The sequence below is a fragment of the Varanus komodoensis genome, unplaced genomic scaffold (assembly GCF_004798865.1).
Source record: "Varanus komodoensis strain SLA01 unplaced genomic scaffold, ASM479886v1 scaffold1, whole genome shotgun sequence".
NCBI classification, from domain to species: Eukaryota; Metazoa; Chordata; class Lepidosauria; order Squamata; family Varanidae; genus Varanus; species Varanus komodoensis.
In genome coordinates, this window is record NW_025335268.1 from 136437602 (window position 1) to 136457182 (window position 19581).

The 19581-nt window shown below is 39.5% G+C and overlaps 1 protein-coding gene across 4 annotated transcripts in view; it reads left to right on the forward strand.

The window, feature by feature from the left end:
* Positions 1-19581, forward strand: part of MAGI3 (membrane associated guanylate kinase, WW and PDZ domain containing 3) — a 265966-nt gene that overhangs the window by 240164 nt on the left and 6221 nt on the right. For 3 of the 4 annotated variants that reach the window (XM_044447426.1, XM_044447410.1, XM_044447417.1), the window contains exons 16-20: positions 4031-4216; positions 6540-6636; positions 8355-8457; positions 9411-9554; positions 15120-15258. In XM_044447426.1, coding sequence (XP_044303361.1) covers positions 4031-4216; positions 6540-6636; positions 8355-8457; positions 9411-9554; positions 15120-15258 — 669 coding nt within the window. Of the gene's footprint in view, positions 1-4030; positions 4217-6539; positions 6637-8354; positions 8458-9410; positions 9555-15119; positions 15259-18848; positions 18938-19581 lie in introns of all 4 variants that reach the window. The other variant, XM_044447434.1, reaches the window with a different exon arrangement.

A 19581-nucleotide genomic window follows, 5' to 3' on the forward strand; every position in this document is an offset into this window, starting at 1 on the left:
AGCAAGGTCATTTGCTACTTTTGCTTCATTTTTGCTTTTTTAAACAAACCAAAAACATCCTAATTCCTGCATTGTTCATTGTAACTCAGCACTCTGGGTTATTGAGGGTTTGTTATTGTCTTAACAACAAACCCTTAATTGCCCCAGTTGGTCTAGGGACTCTGGGATACCAGCAACCAAGCTGTCAGTGAGTGAGTTATCAGAGTGAACAAGGAGAGCAAAGAGGAGTTTGGTGGCAGCATTGTTGCAGAATTCTTGTAGATTTCAAGCCAGGGCCGTCTTTAACAGCATTATGGGTCCCGGGCAAAGCAGTGTACTGGGGCCCCTACGACAACTACAACTACTGTTAATTTTGGAAGTTTTCCAATTTTCTAAGGGTTAGCATACACAGATTAGTATGTGGCCCAGGGGCAAGTGCCCATCAGGCCCATGCATTAAGACGGCCCTGTTTCAAGCTGAATATGCGTCAACAATGTGATGTGGCTGCTAAAAGGGCAAATGCTAGTTTAGGCTGCATTAATAGGAGTATCACTTCCAAATCATGTGAAGTAGTAGTTCCCATTTAATCAGCGCTGGTTAGGCCTCATCTAGAGTACTGTGACTAGTTCTGGACACGACAGTTTAAGAAAGATTCAAACAAGCTAGACAGGGTTCAGAGTAGTGCAACAAGGAAGATCCAGGGACTAGAAACAAAGCCCTTTAAGGAGAGATTGAAAGCATGGGCCTGTTTAGCCTGACAAAAAGAAGACTGAGGTGACATATGATAACTCTACAAGTACTTGCAAAGCTGTCACAAAGAGGAGGGACAGGATCATCAGTGTCAGTCATCCCAAAGTGGAGGACACAGAATAATAGACTCAAGCTACAGGAAGCCAGATTTTGGCTGGATATCAGGAAAAACTTTCTTAGTGTTACATAAGTATGACAATGGAACCAATGACATAGGGAAGTTGTGGGCTGTCCAATATTGGAAGCTTTCATGATGTAGATGTCAGGGATGCTTTAACTTGGAGTCTGTACTGGGCAGGGGATTGGACCCAAATGCCCTCTGACCCTTTCCAATTCTACCATTCTACGATTCTATGATTAGGTTAGGTTGTTTCTCCCTCAACAATCCCTGCAAACCCAGAATTCTTGGTTGTTTTGGAAATCAGATGAAAAGCAGAAGCAGGGAGTTAGTGGGCAGTGACCTGCTTAGTTGGTTGTGTATGAACTACATCATCTAGTTAATTGGGATCTTACTAGCTAATTGTACTCTTGCAGCCTGCAGTGCTCTCGTATTCAGCAATCACAAAATGTCATTAGTCAATTAAAATCAAGAATAAATGCAAGCAAATATGCTTATCTTCAAATGGAGCTGGAAGCTAGAAGTCATATATACTACCTTCTTTGTGCCAGCTATTGCATTAATTACAAACTGAATGGTAAGTTAATCTCCAATTGCTGATCACATTCAGAAACCACGTGAGATTTACTTGCATGGTTCAAAATGCCATTTGGCAATATTTCTATTTACTGTTTAGGACACTCTGGCCCATCTGCTTTCTTATGAAGCAGGGTTTAGAATAAAACCCTGGGTGGCGTATGAAGTGGGCTAACCTGGAATGCTAACAACATTTGTGAAAAAAGCTGCTGGCATAAAGAATTGGTACTTGGTATCTTGGAAATGGGATCACAGCAAAGCCTGCGCAAGTGTCAGTGTTCTGCATCAGCTAGTCAAAGAGTGCGTGTGAGCAGCTGCAAGGACTCAGAATGAAGGCTCTTTTGGCTGTAGGCCTTCAGGGTTTGCGAAAAAATAGAATGATGGGACATCAGCAGATGCGGTTGGATTCAGTAATTTTTTCCCAAGATCTCTATGTTTGGCAAGGAGTTCTGAACTACTAGACACATTATTTCAAGGTACTGGAACACTCACATGATCTAAGAGGACTGGAGGCATGCATGGTTTAGTCTTTATTAAAGGAAGACCCAAGTAAATATGAATCGTATAACTTGATCCAAATAATAGATCATAAAAAACTGAACCATCCGGAGAAGCCTCTTGGTTAATGGGTGGTGTAGAAATCAGATTAAAAATAAATTAGATATTGGAGCCAGATATTGGAAAAATGGCAAATCGTTCAATTTTTCTTCAATAATACCTATAATAGATTAGTTGATTAAGTGATGCCAGACTCTATGTATGGCATGCCAATTCATAGCATGTCAAGTTAAGTATGGGACAGCATGTTGGGCTGTATATAGTATCTACTCTTGTTATATACCACCTAACTTCCCCTGATTTGTTCTGGTAGACTTTTTATCTGTGTGTACTCTGCATTTTTAGACTGAAGCATAAAAAGAATTGGCACTTCAGTTCAATTTCAAAAATTGGTCAGAAAGTGGTTGGTAGCTTTTCTTTTTCTGTTTTTTTTGGGGGGGGGGAGGGAGAAGGGTACAGTGATAGAAGGGCCAGCCAGTCATCACTTTGCACTGTCCTCTGATGAGGTAAGCTCTGTAAGAACAATTAGGTATAGGGTTAGGCTTGGTGATAATAATACAACTAGGCTTTGTGATGATAATACATTAAAATGAAATTTTAACATACTTGAATTCTAATGACAGACTACTTAGCAACTCTTCTGGTAGTAGCCATCAGACTGAAGAAATCTGACTTTACTTTTGATAATTAAATTCAGAGGTTTAAAGAGGAGCACCAACACTTGAATTGAGCTTGGAAATCAACTGGGGGAGGGGGGGAGAAAAAGCTTTCCTAAAAAAGGAGAAACATTCCACTGGCTACTTCAAATATGGGCTGTTTGTGTACCTACTTTTTCCCAGGGTATGCGCACTTGGATGACACCCACACAGGAAGTTTCTCAGATACGAATTATAGAAACCTCTTCTGAAGAAATCAGTGCCACTGACCTATTTTTCTAAAGCCAGTAGAATTCATTCCTGGACACCATTACCACTGTCTGACATTTTAGGAGCAACACTTATCACTTGTTCAGCATAAAATATCTCAAGCTTGCTCCACTTGTTTCCTTTGTTAAAAATATTGATAAGAAGGACACTAGTCCTACTGTGTGTGTTCAGAAGCTCTGATAAGATATTTTTTCATTGGTTTCCTTTTTTAAATAATCTTATTTACATTTATTTAGGTTATGATTGAGACAATATAACTTGCAACTATACTTTGAAGACAAATTTTCAGTTTTTTGGCATGTAGCCACATTTACTAGTACATTCTCCAGAGATAAATGGAATACATTTGATTTGGAGACTGCAGCAGCATTGTTGCAGGTTGAGCTAATCCATCTTTAAGCCTTTTTTTGTTTTTAGGATTTTAAAAGTAATTCACAGTGCGGAAAAGTAGATTTGGTTGGTTTCTGGTGTTATTCATATATTATAGTCTCAATGTAAAGAACATGGACTCCATATTTTAACATTAAGGCTCCTAACTTGATCGTGAAATATTGGGTTAATAATACTAATCTAACCCACTGTAAAGATTTTGAAGGTAAAGTATATTTTTGAGACTGAATACTTTGAAAGTTCTGTGCAAATGCTTAATAGTATTTGTAGAATGCTTAAAATAGTAAGTAAACTGAATTTTCATCAAAATGCATATTTTGATATCAAAATGCGTATCAAGATGCATATTGTTTGTTCGTGATGCAATAAGTATCAGTCCCACCTACTGTTGCTGTTTAGCAGATGTCAAGATCACAAAGTATGATTAGAAATCCTGGGAAGTATAGTTCTGTGAGGTTAGGGCTAAGAATCTCTTACAGGAATATCTTATTTACTAAACTACAATTCCCAGAAGTCTGTGGGGATTGCAATGCCAATTTAACTCCTATAAAGCCAACATGACTTTGGCTTTAACTTTGTAGTTATAAAGAGATTTCAGATCTTTGCCAACAATACTATGTTGGATTTGCCAACAATACTATATTCTCATGGAATTATTTGTTTAAATGTTAATAACAATGCCTTGCTCATAATGCATAGTAGAGATACTTACTTGGTTGTGTTCATTCCGCAGTGATTCCTCACAAGATTGGCCGTGTCATTGAAGGGAGTCCAGCTGATCATTGTGGAAAACTGAAGGTGGGAGACAGAATCTCAGCAGTGAATGGGCAGTCAATCATAGACCTTTCCCATGAAAATATTGTGCAACTGATCAAAGATGCAGGGAGCACTGTTACACTCACTGTTGTCGCTGAGGAAGGTAAGGAGGTATCCACTATGCCTGTACTTCTGCACAATTAAGACATATCAGGTTGTGATATTGGGGCACAACCTGCATCTCTCAGCAGTTTTCAGTACCTTGGACCATACTAGCTTTTCAGAAAGGTTTGGGATTGCAGGGTGTTGTATACGAAGTATGAAATAAACCTGCTTTCAGGCTTGCTTAGTATCACTTTAACACTGAGGACACTGAACAGGCAGACGTTTCAGACTCAGAAAAGCCAACTGCACATTTGCAAAAGACCAGTAAACCGCGCATACTCTCTCTTTATTATGTATTTCTTTTACTTTTTTACTTGGTGGTAAACCAGCAACACCTGCTTCAGTGGCCTACTTGAACACTTTGGGCTGTCCCAAAACTTCGGACATTACATAAAGTGATGTCTGCAAAAAAGGCAGGGAAGGGGGAAATCCCCAGCAAAAACAAAGGAACCTGCAGCTGGGGAGAGGGAAAAGGTGAGCCTGTGGTAGTTGCTTCAAAATGCTGATTGGGCATTTGGTGGATTGCTTGTCAATGGCAGCATGAAGACTGAGTGGACTAGCACAGGGGTGTTACTATTCTTGCTATGCAAATCGCTCATGGCTTTCCTGGGCCCAGGATGTGATCAGCCACCCAAGTTCAGAGAACTCTTCATGCTACAACCACCACTAAAACAGGTCATAGGATGTCTGAGGAACTGATGAACATGATATTGAGGATATTCTATTCTGTATTTTTCCTTTGGTCTGAATTGTTTGTATTTCAGGCACATTGTATGCCCTATAAGTACCTGAGGACATGCACCCATTTACAGGAAATGCATTAGGTATCTCTTAGAACTAAAACTTCAATGCATAAAAAGATGTGCTGAAAAACATAACTAATTGTAAAATATTGACTAAGCAATCATAAGTTTTGTGGTTCTCAGAATGTCCTTTATGTTACATAATATAAGGATCTACATGCAGGGAAATTTATTGTTAAAAGAATTGCTTATTGTAAAGTAGAATTCCTGAAGCTGCAATTGCAGTATTAGCATATAGCAAATCTTCAGAGCCCAAAATATTTGGTGGTTGTAATTACCATCACCAATCTAAGAGAGCTAATGGACTACACAATCATTTTTGCATTCTGTAGAATATAAGGACCATCTTGTGACTGCTTCCACTAGCTAGTCAATAGAATCCTAGAAAGAAAAACAGTGCTTCAGCCACCATCTACCATAACATTCAAAGTATTTGTTTTCCCTGCTTTGTTTAAATCTAGTGGAAACACCTACTATAAAATCCTCCCACTTCTACTTTTAGCATCCAGAAATGCCAGAAAACAATTTTTATATATATATATTTTTGTTCCAGTAGTTTAATGTGAGGGAAAAGACTAATTATGCTTCATGCTCCAGAAAACATTCTGTTAACATTTTGCATGAAACAGAAGCTTGTCAGCCCCAGTCATGTAGAAGGTAAAAAAAAAAAAGGAAAAGTGGATGAGTTGTGAAGAGAGGAATATATACAGACAGATGGCCTTTCCCTTACCTGTGCTTCTTAATTAAAATTCTGAGTGTAACCAGGGGGAAATGTTGGCATTTGTTTCTATGGAAAAATTTTCTTCCAGACATGTAATAGTAATAAACCCCAGCAATCCTGTGCTGAACTCTTCAGGGCCTTACGTGGCTGGGAAATAGAATCTAATCGCATAATCTGCATTGGAGTGGTAATATGTATGATTCAAAACCACTGACTTTTCCACAAGGACTGGTAAATGTGAATGAATTTACACGCCGAACAGGATCTGATGTTTGCAAGCTTTTTCACTTCTTTCAAGATTTACCATTCAGTTTTCATTAAAATAAAATTTGCCCTTTTGGGTTTTTGGCTGAGAGCCAGCCTTTTTGTTAGATTATGCTTTGTTACTGTCTGAATGACAGAAGCAGCTTATGTTTCAGAAACTTTCATAAGCTTTGCAAGTGTAGTTCTGTTTCTTGTGCCCATTTAATCGATGGGTTGCAGGGAAAAGTACAAATGAGGCCTTTTTCCTTTTATTTAAGAGAATGTTTTAAGCTGACAAACTATTATGGTACTGTTGCTAGTAATCTTTCCACAACCTTGCTTTCTTCTTCGTGGTCTCTGTGCAATCACACCTATGGGCTTGCCGTGGAGCACAAGGCCATTTTTAATATGCATGTAAGAAGTATTAGTTTAGAATTAGCAACAGTATTTGATACCCTGATGAAAGCAATTGGAAATGTAAGAGTATATTTCACAGGATTGCCTTTTAATTATATGGAGGGATACTTCTAATCTGCCACTTCTGTCTTCATTAGAGCACCGTGGTCCCCCATCAGGAACAAACTCTGCCAGACAAAGTCCAGCTCTGCAGCACCGACCTATGGCACCAACCAGCTCTATGTCCACTGAGAGGTACAAAGAATTGTGGCATTTAGGCAAATGTTTGTGGCAAATGTTTGCACTGTTCCAGCTCCCTGTATAGCATGTATTTTTTCTCTTTTATGGACTGCTCTTATGACTTTCTAGCATACCAGCATTAATTTTCTGTCACAAAGAGTTATCTAAAACTTGTAGTACTTACTACTACAGGGACTTCAGTCCACAGAGCTTGTTTAAATGCTCTTCTATGCAGAAAATTTAATTCTTGAGAGAAAACATAGTGCACAAGAAAGAAGGCTAAATTAAAACTTAAGTTGTAAAAAATGGAAGAAATGAAGACTAGTAGGACTGCCAAATGCCCTCCAGTTTCCATACATGTAAGAGACTGATCTTTGCAGTCAGTTTTCACTATAGTTGGCACCATTGGAATAGTATTGATTCATCTAGTAACCTTAATGTTGTCATTTATTTGTGCATACCCAAAGTTGTGGAATTTTCTTCTTGGTTGCTATAGTTGTTTTCTCCCAAACATACATTGCTTGTTGTATTGCATTCATTAGATGTGTATATTGCGAAACTGGCATATCATAGAATCAAACAAAAAACACCCCCAAGTCTCCACAGATTGTTCTTCGAGGGGATTCATATGTTCTCTCTTGTAGAATTTTCCAGTGTTTGCCGCCCAGATGAAACAGTATCTTTAAGCTATTTAACTAATGTGGTACTTGCATGGTTGCATAAGGATTACAAAAATAATTGTTGATACCCCCTACCTCCTGTGACCATAATATTTTGGCAGATGGATTCTTAATGACTATATTAAAATGAGAATTTTTCTGACTAGATCTATTTCTGTACTGACAGTAAACAGAAATTAAACAGATAAATGGTTAAAGAGCATCTATGAAAAATCGCTTCAATCTGTTTAATTGTAAATAACCAAAACTGTATCCTTCAGGTCCCATGCAGTCAATGTGCCATGGTGGGTAGTGTTGGCCTTCGATCTGAGAGATGCAAGTGCTAGTCCCCACTCACCCCTGAAGCTTACTAGGTGACTGGAGCAGTCACAGACGCTCAACCTAACCTACCTCCCAGGGTTGTTGTTGTGAGGATAAAGTGGAGAAGGGGCCATTGGAAGTCATCCTGGATTGCTGGCAAGAAGAAGAAAGGCAGCATATTAATTTAATATTGTGGTGATGTTGTAGCACTATTCATCTAGAAGAAACCTGCTATGGTCATTATTGCATGGAGACTGTCCTGGCTAACTAATGGGATATGGACAAAAACTCTGAGAGTGTGCAGTCCAATTCCTGTTTAGACAGGGAAAAGCCTGTTTGCAGCTTCCTGGGAGTTGTAAGACTTCCTTTTGTGTAAACAGGAATTTAGGATTGTACCCTAAGAAATCCACCAGAATATCCCCTTAGTTTGTATTGGGCCATGTATTCTTGGAGCATGTGTGGCTCTGTCAACCCTTATTCATCCAAGGAAGCTGCTGTATACTGTCTTGTCAATTCCTTATCTTGTATTTTTAAGTCTACACCACTTGCATGCAAAGTGCAAAAACTTAAAACGCATGCAACATGTACAAAGATATATAGCACTTGTTTGGTTTTTATAAATGAAAGAGTATCCCTGAAGAGTCAAGAACCGGGCTCAGGTCTGGTGAAATCCTCTGGAAATCTATCCTAACTCCCTTCGGGGTTCATGGACAGCAACCATTTTAGCTATCCCTTTGCTTCCTTCTATTTCAGAGGTGCAGCAGAAGCTGATGCTGGAAAAGAACAATGCAGCGGTTACAAACAGTTCTTACCATCAGAAGATATAGCATCTATTTTAGGGAGCAAACATTCTCAGGTATATACTTCTCTGGGGGGAATAACTTAGTTTCACTTAATTTCTGCTGCATAGAGCTGGACTTCTGATAAAATCCTGTGAAACTTCTTGCATTGAACTCCAAGGACACCATGTTAAAATTACCTCATGGTTTGCTGTATATCAAATGCTTCATGCATTTGAGTCTAGCTATTAAAGGAGACAACAACAAAATACGTATTCTGTGGTTGATTTGAATTTCTAGACTGCAGAGCTTCCACTGAGGATTTTGAGGGGAAAGATAGACTTGTTTGGAAACAGCCCCAACAGGATGCATTTATTCTTTTGCCTTCTGGCGAGGGGAGGACATTTCAGTAACAGCTTCTTTCTGCTTCAAGAGAGGCTGAGGATCAATTGGTTCTTGAAGTGAATAGGTTCAATCTGGAATAGAAAATGAGAGTGTACCAAAAGGCCTAATAGTCTGCTGAGGAAATGAAGAGTCCAAATCTCTAAAATGCTGTGCATTTTCATAGAGCCTGCATTTGTTTCTATCTGTAAAAGAAACCATGGCCACTTTCGATAAAGAACTGCAATTATCACCACATGTTCATTCTAGATATTTCACATTCATTTACCCCTAACTAGTTATACTGAAATGATCTAATAATTCTAACTGTTAATTTTCTCACTAAGCCTTTAGTGCTCCAATTGTTCATAAGGAACAAAAAGAAGAAAAGCCACATTTTTATAATTCTACAGAAATTCCAACCAGCCCTTTTAAGCAGTGTTTTAGGCCTGGGCTTTAGTCCTGCAGAAATTGAAAAATGCAAATTCTTTTCTTTTTGGAAGAGTATCTGTTCTGCATGTAGAATTACAGCAGAAATGAGCAAATAAAATTAGAGATGATGATTAACTTGGAGTAAAAATGCAATTATATTATTAGATATTGCTTTGAATTTAGGAAATTATCCTGCCTTCTCTTGTTTGCTACCCAGAGCCCTGGATGTTATCCGGTTGAACTGGAGAGAAGTCCTCGGGGCTTTGGATTTAGCCTTCGTGGGGGGAAGGAGTATAACATGGGATTGTTCATTCTCCGGCTTGCTGAGGAAGGGCCTGCCATTAAAGATGGGAGAATTCATGTGAGTATTTGGTTGGCTTTAATTTCTGAAAGGTAGAACTCAGAGTTCTTTAAGCTGAAATGTGGTGACTTTTAAATATACAACTTTTTGATTAGGTTTCTTGCTTTTGTCACTCTTCCTTGTATTCTTTAGATCACAAAGAGTTATTTCCCGTGTTTGTGTACTTGTTAAGGATTTATCTGCACCAACAGTCTTTCTAGGAATAAGTCCTATACTTCATCTTGGTAATGTCCCTTATTAGGATGCTACTTTTAATTGGCAGATTCTAATTTAGATTTTTCTTAAATGCTGAATTTGCACAGTTACTCCTAGGACATGAGAGTACCCTGTGATTCCTCTGATCCAGTAATAAATGTAGTATATATATTTTAAATATTAGTAGATGGGATGTAAACGTCTAAGGTTTAAGCAACTGCTTGGCTCAGTAACACACTGAGCATTTGAAAAATGTGACATCATCTGATGCAGGGGGAGGAGTAAGATACAGGCCAGGAGAAGAGTTGCCTGAGAGTTTTTGTCCTGACCAGCTGTGTCCAGTTTATGCAGTCATGCATGCTTATAGTCCCTGGAGAGAGGGAGAACTTGGACATGAAGCATCCATCCAGTTGTCCAGCTGCTCAGTCTTTCTGCGCTTATGCTGAGCTTTTCCTATGGCGGCATTTTGAAGCACTTCAAATAACATTTCCTTTGCAACCAGGTCTTTCTAGCTTGAGCTCAGAAACCCTCTTATTTACCTGTAGAACCAGTTCTGCTCCTAAGTAGTTGAACTCAAACCTACTTCCAGCAGTGCAAACCACTGGCTACTCATCTATATGCCTTGCAGGCCTGGGATTTGTTCTCTGTCCCTACAGTGCTGTTCTCGGCTTCATGTGGTGTTCAGGCCTGAAATCTGCAAAATACTATAGCACGTCAAGCAGCACCAAGGGTTGAAGCACTGCTGCTATTTTGTTGTTACTCCCTTGCATCTGAATTAGGCACTTAGTTCTTAAGTGTAACCAAAGCTTTCCCAATTAAGAAAGCAGGACTTTCTAAAGGAGAAGTGTTTGTTTGTTTGCTTGTTTCTGTACCACCCCATAGCCATTCCATAGATAGAATGCCATCACAGAGAAAAGCACTCCTCTTGTTGCTACTCTCTGAGCTTCCCTCAGAATTGGCACTCAGGAGAATGCCCAGAGGTTGAGTGCCTAATCAATCCAATCAAGTAGATTGGAGTCACAAGAGGCACCCAGATCCCAAGCCATGTAAAACTTTATACGTTAAAACCAACACACTGAATTAAATGTGAAAGCAAACAAGCAGGCAGCAAGTAGGCCAGAACTGGTCTTACGTTTTTGGGCCTCTGGGTCCCAGTTATTAATCTGGCTGCTTCATTTTGCACAAGCTACACCTGCTGAACAATCTTCAAGGGCAGCCCCACATAGAATACGTTGCAGTAAAAATATGCAGTGATTGTCAGAGCATAGACTACTGTAACCAAGCTATCTCTGTACAGATAGAGACATAGTGGACCACCAAATGAAACTGGTAGAAGGGACTCAGAGCCATTGAGGCCATGTGAGCCTCAAGTGACAAGGATGGATCAAGGAGCTCCCCCAAGCTATGAACTTGTTCCCTTGCATGCATGCGACTCCATCTAGGTCAGGTTGTACACCCCCATCTGGTCAGAGGAACTATCCACCAGCAGCCTCTCACTCTTGACTGGATTGAGCTTCAGTTTGTTTGCATTTTTCCAATCCATTGTTGTAGCTAGACATTGGTTTAGCATCATCTACTGCCTCACCTGCATGATGAAAAGGAGAGGTAGAGCTGCATGTCATGGGTAGCACGCACCAGAACCCCACTCAGAGGTTTCATGTAGCTATTAAATAGCATGAGGGAAAGAACGGGCCCTTGATAAATTCCATGCTGGAGAATCTGGGGGGCTGAACAATATTTCCCAAGCACCACTTTCCAGAGATGCTCCTCCAAGTAGCACTGGAACCACTGCAGTGCAGTGCCCCCTAATCCCATCTCAGCCAGCCACTCCAGAGGAATATCATGGTCAATGATATCAAAAGCTGCCAAGAGGTTCAGCAGTTTCAACAAGGCTGCACTCACTCTGTCTCTCTCCCAGTTGAGTTTACCAGTAGAATCAAATATGTATGTCTCTCAAGACTTTGACTGTGTTTCAAGTGTTTAAGGCTGAAGTATTAGGCTTGGTGCTTCTCCGTTTTCCCTTTGTACCACTGCTCTGCCATAGAACGGAGGAGTAGCCATTTGGTTCTTGGGTGGTGATGGTGGCGGTTTTTAACTCTGCTGTTTTGGAAAGTTCTTTCTAGACATTTTATGGTGTTTTGTGCTCTTCGGGAATTTGTCGTCCACTTTCTGCCATCTTTTTTAAAAATAATGTCAATGTAGATGTTTCAGGAGGTGCTAAATCTAAACATAACTGAGAAACTGGTTGCCTGACCTGCTTAATTGGAAAATTAGTCAATTAGATATTGGAGGAAGAGCTGTCATTCCATGCCAGAAAAACAACAAAGGCTTGTAACACCTTAAAGGCATATTGTTTATGCCTTTAAAAGGGTTTAAAAGGCATATTGAGGCTTCAGCTTTCATGGATTGCAGTCCGCTTTGTCAAGTATACAAAATGTTATCCTCGATCAGCAGACTTAAATATAATATGGGATTGGATCCAGGATTTTCTTTCCAGTTTGCATCAGGATCCAACACATCAGCTACTACACAAATGCATCAGCCTACTTAGAGATACTATGACAGATAAAAAGTGCACATGGTAGAACTAAAAGACCCATTGTAAATGGAACCAAAATGTTTATAAAACATGAACAGAGTGACCCATTCACAAGAACAGTTGCTGGTGATTATATTGCCTTTCTACTGATACTGCATTTTGCCATTTTATGTTAGATTTGAATCCATTTCTCTTCTCACGCAGAGATTTCTTACATGTAGACAGGAACAAGGTAATGTTATCACATGTGTCATAAAGTTGGTGAATGAGCTTTTAACAGTATGACTGGGATTTTTAGGCTGCTACTAAGGATGGGTTTTAGAAGGTAAATGTGTTTATCTTTTTAAAAGGTCTTGTCCCAGGTATTATGTCTTCCTTAGTGTTAGTGAATGCATGTATCTCCTAGAGATTTTTGTCTATTGGGCAGAATAGAAATTAATTAAATAGATTCTAAATATCTCTAAAATTTTAATTCATGCAAGGCTCATTCAGTGTAGGTAAAATACTGTAACTGTTTTATAAATGGCTGAGAAAATATATCATGGTTGTACCAGTTTAGATCTCAGCTTATTTATATATTATATACATAGCCCTCCTTTCAAGGAATGCACAGTGTAAGGGAGCTTACATAATTCTCCTCCTCCACTCAGTCACAACAGTAACCCTGTGAGATAGGTTGGGCTGAGAGTGTGTGACTGGCTCAGTGAGTGACCCAGTTGACTCCATGGCTGAGTGTGGACTAGAACCTAAATCTCCTGAGTCCCAGTCCTGCACTCTTAACCAGTATATCACACCGGCTGTCTAAATTTGCAGTTTAAGAGCTACTCTTGCCTTGACAATGGTAGTACATATATTGTTTTACTGCAAAGACACAGATATAGAATTGTATCCCATATTAGTCCTCCTTAGTCTAGACCATGGGTCCTCAAACTATGGCCTGGGGGCCAGATCCGGCCCACCTCGGCCATTTATCCGGCCCACCTCAGAGGTTTTTAACACACCGAGCACGCACCTGTGCACCATGCACGCACTGTGTGCACCCACTGCCGCCCACCTTGCCCCCTGCACAGGGAGGCAGCAGCTTGCTCACGAGGAGATCATTTTGGACTCGCTCAGAGCAAACGGTCTTCAAGCGAGCAAGCCGCAGCATCACGCGCCCGCCACTGCATCGCAGCACATGCCTGCCCCCGCCTTGCCTAGCCTCCCCACGCACGCACGCTGGCACCACCTTTCCGGCCCACGCCCAGCACCGGCACGTTTCAGTTGGCCCCCTGGTGAAAAAGTTTGAGGACCCCTGGTCAGGACCCACTGGAATAAATGGGATAGTAGACAAGCAATGGAAATAAATCATTGTGCACAGAATTACCTCACCTGATCACAGTATAGCTCTTCTTAGTATTGGTACCTGAAAAATATATTTAAGTCTGTAGGGATACAATCCTATGCATGTTATGATGGAAAGATAACAGTCCTACATACTATAGGTCTTTTTCTGTCCAAACGCACATTGGATTGAACCCTAGATCATTTAAACAGTAGAAATCTTAGCTATAAGTTATAAAGGCTTAAACACCAGCACACTATCCATTAAGACTACACACATTTGAGTACATTTGAGATGTGACTCACCTCACAAAAAATCCTCGTTTTTTGACCATCACCTTCTCAGAGCAGCCGTTTTGACTGCCTGATTCTCATAACAAAAATAAAGGCTTTGTGAACACCTCTACATGCATTGTATTTACTTTGACTGGCTGGAGTTTTGTCTGGATTCTTTCTCAAGAGTCTTTTGAACAATGTAACTTGAAATATATAACTGTACTTAAGTAAATTTTATTAATGTGATATGCCAGTTTTTATTTGGTGATCAGTTTATGACTCATAAAATTATGCTGGCAAATATATGTATACTAGCAGCAGCTTATTTTGTTTATAGGAAACTGTATGCAGCTTTGCAACTTGTAGTATGCAACTGTTGGGGCATTGCTTCCACAGTTTTTATTATAGAAGTCTGAGAGAGACTTTAATTGGACAATAGGCAGTCAGACTAATGCAACTTGAAGCCAGTTATGAATCTGAGCCTCAAGAGCTGTCCTGTACTAGCTCCTACAAATATACAATCTTCCTGTCTAAATGAATGCTTCCACTGAAACGAACTCAGTTTCTACTTCAAAATGGCTTTTCAACCTCACTGTAAATAGATAGTTTTGTACAGCTCTTGTGAGTTGTTCCCATTCATCAATCAAGAAACTGCTCCAGATTACTAGATTGAAAGACCATTGTCCCACATTTAAATGGAATCTGCTCCCTTTCCTTCATTATTCCCCGGGGTATTGGGCAGAAACACTGGATTGGTTGAAATGTGCTTGAGAAAGTAATTGTATAGCCCTTAAAACATGCGCACAGACGGTCTTTGTGCCCCTCAACTACATTGCATGCAACAGCAACATCTGCTGGTCAGTTCACTAAATTGCAATATGCACCATGATCTTTAGATTGCACAATCTTAATGCCACCCTAGTTCCATAACCAGTTCCATAGCTGGCCTTTAGCATCAGTGCTCATGCAGGTGACATCCGATAGAGTGTAAAGTGTTTTCAAAGCATCCAGAAAAACGGTCAACTCCAGCAGTCCCCAGTTAGTAATCAAGATTTTATTAAGAGATGGATGATGCTATGGGACTGCAATTTTTCATTTTTATATGAATAGTATTAGTTAACTCAAATTGAATATGATAAAACAGGATACATTTTAAAATACATAGGTTTGGTACTAAAGGTTGGCATTCAAAATGTTATGTGTAGCTTAATGTGGATGCTTGTCTTTCTCAGGTCGGTGATCAGATTGTTGAAATCAATGGAGAACCAACCCAAGGAATCACCCACACTCGAGCAATCGAATTGATTCAATCTGGAGGAAATAAAGTTCTGCTCCTTTTGCGACCAGGAACTGGCTTAATACCAGATCATGGTAAGAAGTGGGGACTGCCAGCTAGTTTGCAGGGTAGGGAAATGGGAGAGCATATTTATATTACCCTGTATGGTATGCTGAGGAAGCTGCTATTCTTCAGTGTTAAGAGAGCATTAAGGAGCTTTTCAGAAGACTGGTCCAACAAGCATTGACTGTCTTCCTAGTTTTAATGCTGCCTTCAGATATAGAAGGTTCAGTGTAGCTTTGGTATGTTTTGCTAATGTCCACTGCTATCTAGAAGGAGGTTTCCCCATTCCCTCCTTCTGTTCTGTACTTTCTTTTTCCATGCTTCCCTGTATCAGGGAAATGAGGTATCTCTATAAGACCCAAGCTAGCAGAGGTATTCACAACAATTCTACCCTCCACCAGCCCACAAGAAAAGTAGTGATGCTGCTTATCCTTGTAAAGCTTCTATCTGCATCACCTGTGGAAAGCGTTTCAGGTGGAGATTGCAAAGAACGGCAGAGCGAGACACAGGGAACCAATCAGCATGGTTCAGGAAGAGCCATTATTTCCTCATGCAAAGCTACTTCTTATTGAAAGAAATAAGCTGCTGGGTTAGGATAAATTGGTAAAAGATCCAAAGATTACCCCATAATAACTTTCCACAAGGATGGAGTGGTTCTCAATAGGTTTCAGTTCTTCACTGATTCACCCTAAGAAGAATAAGTAGGAGAAGTTGGATGTATGTCCTTTCCATGTCAAAAGAAAATAGCCAGGTGCAGATAGTTGACACTGTATATGATTTTCCAAGGAAATAAGATACTGTGTTGCCTTAGAAAGGGGAGAGGGAATTCTGCATGTTTACCACTAACTCTTAGAGTGTACATGCAGAGCAGCCTAAATGTTCATTTATATAAGACTATAATGCCAGTGCCTCAACCTTGGCTGAAGCTTCCTTACATAGAGAATAAAACATCTTCTGTTTAAAAATCAAAAGTACAAGGTGGTTAGCAACTAACCTCCTCCCCACTGATGCCTGTGCTCTTGGAATTCCTTCTGGCTTCCGTTCTGATACTCAAAGAAATGAAAGTTGTAACTGCCTTGATGGTCCTTTTCCTGACTTTAGGAAGAGCTGTCAAATCCATCTGCTTATCTTAGAACCAATGAATATCCACTTGCCTTTTATATAGTTCACTTCCCAGGCAGTTTTCTGAATGATATGCTTCACTAGTCTTTCTCCAGTTTATTAAATTACATTTCTTCCTTTGCTTGTGAGTTTAAAAGTAGAAGCCACCACATTTTGATTAGTTCAGATTTAATTTATATCAAGATGGAAGTTAAATCTTGAAATTGAGCAGAAGTTTAGTCTTGGAAAGGCCATTAAACGTGTTGTCCTTGCCTTCTGAAAGAGAAAAGCAGTTAACATTTTATCCTATGTTGTTATGCTTTCTGATGTCCAGCTTTCTTTTTAACTCCATAAGCAGTTATGAAAAGGTTAAAATCTTACAGGGTATTTTGCTTTCCATGATCTCCATTGGGATAGAGAACTTGTGGTAGTCCCAGTTGGGGTGATGGGAGTTGCACTCCAGCAACATCTAGAGTCCAGCAGTTTCCCTACCCAGATCTCCATCTTTCCAGCATATTCCTAGTATTTATCTGGAACCTGAAGGCATTCATCTGTCTTGTCAGTAAGACAAACTATGTGTAGCAAAACCAAAGAAGTGCCCTATGAAATGCCTTGGATGTGCTATAAACAATCTTTTCTGGTGTTGACACAAAGTTCCTCATGCACTTTAAATTATTTTGACTTTTCCATATACTTTGTTTCCCATTCACATTGTGACTTCAAGGTGCAGTTCCATGAACATGGAAATAGAAAAATGCTTTATTTGACTGTGTTGGTCATGTAATCATTCCAGAATATTTTGAATACTAGGTCCCTATATTTCTGTTGAATCCTGGTCATCCAGTATTCTCTTCGAAAAATTACACAGATGATTCATTCTTTCATATATGCCCACAGAATCTTTTCATAAATGGCATTTTAAGTCACATGTTACTGGAGTCACCTTCTCTTTACCATTTACAGTTAAAGATAGTGTTTCTTGTATGTTTTAATCAGTGGTTAATGTTTCAAACCAGAATGCTAAATGTTTGTTGGGTTTTTAATTTACTAAATAAAAATTGTCAACACATACTTTTTCTAAGGAGTAATATTTGATGGAACAATAGTTCTAATTTGTAACTCAGTGGCTTTTTCCAAACAATTTGGCAAAGTACAAGTTGATGAGCTAACTGGCAGTCAGAAGAGTGTCAGAATTCTGACACAAGGCTGGATGGTTTGAGTCCAAGAAATCTCCAAAATAAATTTTCATCAGTGGCATGATTTGGTTTTGCAGCAGTGTGTGCTCTAAGGGCCGAATAATTTAATCCTTCAGATATGCTATGTCTGTATGCATGTGTCTTTTGCCGCTGATGCTGCCAGTGCAATCCAGCTTAATATACTGATGTCTGGGAAAGAGCCAAAACATTTGGTTGACTAGAAAGTTCAGATTCAAGAAAGTGGCATCTATTTCCTGTTTAAATATTTGTGATCTTTTCTACAGCAGTGAGGGCCAGTGAGAAAGGCAAAATACATAGAGCAGATGATGTCAGGATATTGTCTTTGCCATATAGCTCCACCCGCTGATGACCTGCCTTATTTGTCTCTAGAACAGTTCAGCTCCTTGACCAAACTAGCTTCCCCAGCTCTATTTTACTTACTGAAATGTGCCCATAACAAAAGTTGCCTGGGCAGCTTCCAATTGTCTATTGCAAAAAGAAAACCATGAATTTTGATGTATGATAAATCTAGCCCAGGGAATACCATCAATATAACAGAACACACAAAAGTCTCACAGACCCTAAAATCCCAGAAATACTTTCCTTAAAATATATCCAGGAAAACTAAAAAGATTTGTACCTGGGGCTGAAAAGAATTTCTAGGCAAGTGTGTTTGGAGAGAGCATTCTAGAACCAGGGTGCTACCACTAAAAAGGCTCTCTCACCCATCACACCTCGCTTGGATGCCTCATGTGGTTTTTATCTTCATGGAAAAAAAATTATTTTGTGGCAGAGCCCTTCTTACATAAAATTGGATGTCTAGATGAATTGAGTTTAGTTCCCTAACAAAGAAGTCTAGTAATTAGACCAAAAATACAAGCAAGCTTCCAAACTTTCAGCGTTTTGATGAGTTTATACTATTAGAAAGACAGTTGTTCTCTTCATTTTCTCACAGTCTAGTGGAGTAGATTAAAAAGCAGCAGAATCTTCCTTCCTCTCCCTTTTTCTTTCTCATAATCCTCTGTTTGTATCTGTTTTATTAGACCAACCAGTTAATCACTTTTGGAAATATGTTTATGGAAATTAATAAGAACCAACCTATAGTCAGCCTAAAGTAGCCTAAAGCTTCCGCTAGGATGCTGCCCTTGGAAAGAGTAGTTGTCAGCTGAGACTCCTCTTCTTATTTCTCCAGTTACTCAAGCATTACTCTCACTGTGTCAGCGCTCTTGCACTCTGCTTGTGAATCATACATTTCTGATTAAATCTTTTTGCTGTGTGCTATAATTTTGGTATGTAGTCCTGGGCTTTTTCTCTTCCTCCCTCAGGTTTGGCTCCTTCCAGTTTGTGCTCCTACGTGAAACTTGAGCAGCATTAAAGCTTTCAGTGCTTTTCTTGGTCTTTCCTTAAAGACTTGGTAAATCTGCATGTCTTGTGATTGACCTCTTTTTATTTGCTTTGAATAATAGTTTTTTTCACTCTCCCGTTTTCAGTTTTCTTTTGACATGAATTGCAATAAATGTAGCTGTGGCCAATACAAAGTTATTTTAAGAGCCTTAAATTCCCCATGCAGGACTACAGATGCCACAAGCCCTTTCTGTGCCAGAAAAGATGGTGTTGTCATTCCAGTACATCCCTGTGTTTGTGATTTAGATTGCTGGTGCTAGTTTTGGTCCTACAATGAACATCTGAAGGAAATCTTTTTTGATTGTGGCTACCCTCTCTCCAAAAGCATGAGAGCGCATCACCAAAATGCAGGAAATGACAAAATGTGGCAAAGCCTATTTGTTGATGAAATATGTAGAAAAACTTGATAAAAAATACAAAATGCCGAATGTATTATTTGCCATCCTTTTAAATTAGAATATAGTTAAGGGTTTTGTCTCTAATCTGAATTAGAGACACAGCGCCTTATTGGAAAATTCTAGTTGGTCATGCGATTTGTTTCTTAGAAAGGAATGTGCTAGGCGCTTTGTATCTTTTAATTACATTTCCTTGCATAGTGCAACACCATTTTAAGGCTTTGTCTCTTTTTTGTTCACCCACCCCACTTAGCATACA